At 54.8% G+C, this 5137-nt stretch overlaps 1 protein-coding gene across 1 annotated transcript; it reads right to left on the minus strand.

The window, feature by feature from the left end:
• Positions 1 to 3758: 3758 nt before the first annotated feature.
• H257_18492 (hypothetical protein) lies at positions 3759 to 4753 on the minus strand (the record flags this gene model as incomplete). Its single annotated transcript, XM_009847563.1, has 2 exons — positions 3759 to 4046; positions 4274 to 4753. 2 exons carry the CDS (start codon positions 4751 to 4753, stop codon positions 3759 to 3761), a joined length of 768 nt encoding a protein of 255 aa, XP_009845865.1.
• Positions 4754 to 5137: the final 384 nt, after the last annotated feature.

Below are 5137 nucleotides of genomic sequence, written 5' to 3' on the forward strand. Positions count from 1 at the left end.
GATTTGGAGATGTGCGACATCTTCTCAGCCATGGAGTCTCTTGGGATCGATGACGATGAAGGAGTGTAGGTATCAGCGTAAGAATCAAATTAATATGGGTTTGAGTATTCAATGCCAATAATTAAATAAAAAACTTTTTTATTTAATTAACTAGCCTTTAGTATTACTCCTGGTATATATTTATTATATTTCGGGGGGATGCAATATGTCTAGTCTATTTCCGTCCTTGATCAATTTTGAAATGGTCGGTCTATTTCCGTCTGGAGGTAGTAGTTCTGTTCCTACTTGATATGAATGGTTCCTGTGGTCTGCGGATATATATTCGATGCACATCCTCCTGTCATGCAAACGCACAGAGCACATGTCTTCCCTGGACATGTGTTAGTCATGCATGTTGAAGTTGACTCCCCGAGGGAACAACATTCTCAACACTCCCCTATGTTGGTATTGGAGGGGAGGCGGCTTCTGATTGGCCTGTCTTGGGTACGTTGGAACTTGTGCAGAGAGAGAGGGTCCCAACTGTCATTGCCGCAGTCTTGAATTTTGCAATGGCGTCTCTTGTGGACACCTTGGTGAGGATGTCCGCAAGCTGATCGGTGGTCCCGACGTGGCATACATCGATGGCCTTACCGCGGATGAGTTGGCGAACATAGTGGAGTCGTACGTCCATGTGCTTGCTGCGTTCGCTCACACCGCTCCCCTCAGCCGTGGCAATTGCCGACTTGTTGTCGCACCAGGTGAGGGTCGGAGCGTGCTGGTCTACTCCCATCTCTTGTAGGAGCCCACGGAGCCACACGACCTCTTTGGCCATCTCGACGAGGGCAATGTATTCTGCTTCACAGGTGGACAGCGCCACTACGCGCTGGCGTGCAGATTTCCATGACACAGCGCCACCGCCGACGAAGCAGACAAAGCCGGTGGTCGATCGACGGCCATCCCGGTTGGTCCAACTGGCGTCGCTATAGCCGACGAGTTCGCAGTTACTGGCGCGGAAGATCAGGCCGTGGTCAAGGGTGGACTTGATGTAGCGCAGAATGCGCTTGGCCCCCACCATGTGCGGTTTGCGTGGGTCATGCAGATGGCGGGACAGGCGCTGCACGGCGTGTGCAATGTCGGGACGCGTACACACCATGAGGTACATGAGCGATCCTGTCATGGATCGGTAAGTTGATTGGTCCGATGGTGGTTGCTGATCATCGTGCCATAGGTCTTCACGGTCGTCGACTTCGGGCGTGGCGTAGCCGTGGCAATCACTCATGCCGAAGCGGTCCAAGACCTTGCGTGCGTACGCAGCTTGATTCATAGTGATCACTTTGTCTTGGTAGTCGATCTTGATGCCCAGAAAGTAGGCAGCCTTGCCCTGGCGCTTTAGTTTTATTTTTCTTTCAAGCTGGTCGAGGATCTTCTCCGCGGCGGCGGTGGTCTTTGTCATGACGAGGAAATCGTCAACGTAAGTGCTCAACATCTCCAAACTCCCTTCTGATTCCCTCAGATAGAGACATATGCGCTGGGATGGAAAGATATCGACAGCAAAATCTTGCGACAGTGTTCGAACCAGGCGAGCGCTGCCTGCTTGAGTCCGTACAAGGCCTTGATCAGCAACATCACCCGGTTGGTTCAGTCGCCGTGGCCAGGCGGTTGGTCGACGTACAGCAAGACCCCCTCGTCCATCTTGGCCTGGACGAATGCCGTGTCGGCATCGGCCTGGACTATGACATAGTTCTTGGAGACGACGAAGGCGGCGCAGGCTCGAATAGTCCCCATTTTGACCACTGGAGAGTACGTGTCTGTGTAGTCCACACCTTCCACTTGTGAGTAACCCTTGCATACTAGGCGGACCTTGTGGCGGATGACTTCGCCGGCGGAATTGGTCTTCTTTGCGTAGGTCCACCGCGACCCAATGGACTTCCGGCCGGTTGGGAGGTCAACGAGCTTCCAGGTTCCGGCGTCGCGAAGTTGGTTAAGTTCCAATTCTTCGGCATTGGCCCACTCTGCGCGGTCGGGCGACCGCATGGCCTCGTGGTGGCTCTGGGGGATGTCGTCCATAGTCGGCAGGGCGGAGCAGGCATACTCGACACCGTCGACGGTCATGGTGGCACCGAGTTCAACTTCGGTGGCGGCGTTGGCACGATCGCGGCTAGTGGCAGCGTCCAGATCGCGAATGACGTTGGCCACTTGCTTGGTGTTGCTTCGCCGCGCAGATTCGCCATCGAATCTCGCTGGTACTCTGATTTTTTTTCTATCTCGTAGGGCCATCCCACGGTAGTCACTGGGTGGTGAGTTGAACTCGTCCATTGTCATCATGGTATCACGCCTCGAAGTGGCTGGTGGCGTCAGTGCAGACAAGGGGCGACCTCCAACGGCCCCGTCGACGATACTGTCAGGGTAGAAGTGCGCCTGCGTGCTCATCCCACGTGGGATTGGAGTGCTTGTGACACGTTTGCCTGGCTTAAAGTGGCTTGGCGGCGCCATTCGGGGCTGTGACGTTGTCACAGGGGTAGAGGTGGGCTTTGTGGCCACTGGCTCTCCTTGGGTGAGTTCTTCGTCATCATCATCATCGTCTTCGTGAGTAACTAGGTACTCGTCGATGGGTGTGCGCACGCCGGGGAATTCATTTTCCCGGAACTCGACTTGAACGCTCGTCACCATCTTCTGATGCTCCAGGTCGTACAGTTTGTACGACTTTTGGGCTTCGGCGTAACCCATCATTACGCACTTCGTGTCCTTCGGTAATAGTTTGTCACGTTTCTCTGGCTCTTTGATCATATTGTAGGCGATGCATCCGAACACGCGCAGCTTGTCCAAGCGCGCGCGAAGCCCAGAGAAGGCTTCTATTGGGGTGGTGGTGGCCGCGGGACCATGGGGCACGCGGTTCTGGATGAACACAGCGGTGTTCACTGCTTCTGCCCACCATCGCTTGGACAGGCCGGCGTGAGACATCATGGCCATGGCCATCTCCATGATGGAACGGTGAGCACGCTCAGCCATTCCATTTTGCCATTGATTGTCTGCTGTAGACTTCTCGTGGGTGATACCCCAGGTTTTCAAAGCCTCGTTGAAGTCATTGGATGAGTATTCTGGCCCACCATCAGATCGAAAAATCTTGATCTTGCGGCCGGTCTGGACTTCGGACCAGGTCTTCAGCTTGTTGAAGTTCTCGTGTTGGGTGGCGGCGTCGGTCGAACTTGACGAATCGAACCACTTTCATGGCGGACCCGACGTCAAGGTACACTGTGTAGTACTTGCACCCACCAACTGATTCAGTGCGCATAGGGCCTTTGGTGTCGGACACCCAACACTCCCCTGAGCGGAACGACCGCGTCCGCTCCTTAGGTGGCGAAATCTTGGTGATCTTGTTCTTGGCGCAGCACTCACACTTCACCTTGAGCTCGGGCAGCTGTTTTGGTGTACCAAGTCCCATGGAGCCGCATCGGTTTACGGCTGCAGTGGGTAAGTGTCCCACTCGTTGGTGCACAGTGTTGACATCTTTTGTGTAGACTTCTTCGTCGGGGTGTCGGCTGCGAGGTTGCATTGCTCGACTTCGCCGGCGAGATCCAAGACGTATACTTTCCGTCTTGGGTCAAGTGTCGCCGTTGCGATGGTGTTAGCGCCGTGCATTATGCTGCAGCCGCGGGCGTTGAAGGTGACGGCGAATTTCGAGTCGCGGCGCATCATGGCGGTGACCGAAAGGAGAGTTGATGGAATGGCGTCAATTACTAACACATCTTCCATGACTAGAGTTGCGCCTGTATCGGTGGTCACCCGCATGGTACCTTGGTCGCGCGTGTTCGGCCGCCGTTGGCGACGATGACCATCCGGTCACAGGGCTTCAAGTCGGTCAGCCGAGTGGCGTCCCCGGTCATGTGGGTTGACGCCCCCGAATCAACGAGGACTCGGCCGCGGGAGTCGGTGGCGTAGAAGACGAAGGCATTGCTATCAGCGTCTTCGACTTCTTCGTCCTCGATTGCCGCGAATATCCACACTACTTCATCCAAGGCAAGGTTCCCGGAATCTTCCTTGTTTTGATCTTTCTTGCCACTATTGCCCTAAGGATTGTTTCCTGTTAGTTTTCTGGGACGGCCGGCTTGCTTGGAGCGGCACTCTGCTTCCCAGTGGCCCTTGCGCTGGCACCAATTGCATTTTCCCGGCTTGACCGTGGCGATGAGTGCATGGTCATCGTTGCTGCCGCTCTTGGGATTGGTGAGTGCGCCCGAGCAGATGGCGGCTTTATACTCTGCTTCCAAGAGGACTCTAACTGTGGCTAGGTTCTGACTCTGCGCCGTCGGCATGGCGTGAACTCGTGGATGGCGTCGCCGCTTGCCTTGAGTTTGCGGAGAACGATCTCGTATCGTTCCAGGAACTGCGGTAAGCTTTCTTGCTTCGTGTTCCACTTCATGTTGAAGTACTCGGATAGGGTGACCAGCCTGTCGACGCGTGTTTTCTGTTCGTGGTGCTTGGTCAGCGCACACCATGCATCGCCGTACGTATCGCCCTCGGCCACGTATTGTTGTTGAGACTCCGAGCAGCAGGTGAGGAGAATACCCAAGGCATATACGTCATTGTCGTCCGAGTAGGTTGTGTCCTGTGTGCTAGTTCTCGCGGGGGTCGTGATGTTGCCGGCGTTGGACGCCGCGAGTCCTCGCTCGTTGGCCAGTGCGACTCCGCCGTCATACACTGCCTTGAACTTCTTGCTCAGCATGCGACCCTTGAGTGCTGTTCGCCAGAAGTTCCAGTTGTCCTCCCGTAGCATCATTGTAGATGTCTTAGCCTCGAACATGTCAGTTGGGCTCATAACCTGTTCAATCGAGGAGTTCGAGCGCTGGCTGCGAAGCCAGTATGGTAAATTCAAGCGTAATCTATTGGTTGTTATCTACTTCTGTTCCTACTTGATATGAATGGTTCCTGTGGTCTGCGGATATATATTCGATGCACATCCTCCTGTCATGTAAACGCACAGCGGGGAGACCGAGGTGCTTGGTTGGAATCAAGGACGAGTCTGCCACTGGAGGTGCCCGGATTTTGGCCGCCGACTTTTACGCCGACCCCAAGCGCTTGAAGCAACTTGCCGTCTTCTCACGCCCCGAACACATCTTGCCTAGGTATGGTGAGTTTGTGTACAATACGCTGCTTCGCGCCA

The sequence above is a fragment of the Aphanomyces astaci genome (assembly GCF_000520075.1).
Source record: "Aphanomyces astaci strain APO3 unplaced genomic scaffold supercont1.169, whole genome shotgun sequence".
Taxonomy (NCBI): Eukaryota; Oomycota; class Saprolegniomycetes; order Saprolegniales; family Verrucalvaceae; genus Aphanomyces; species Aphanomyces astaci.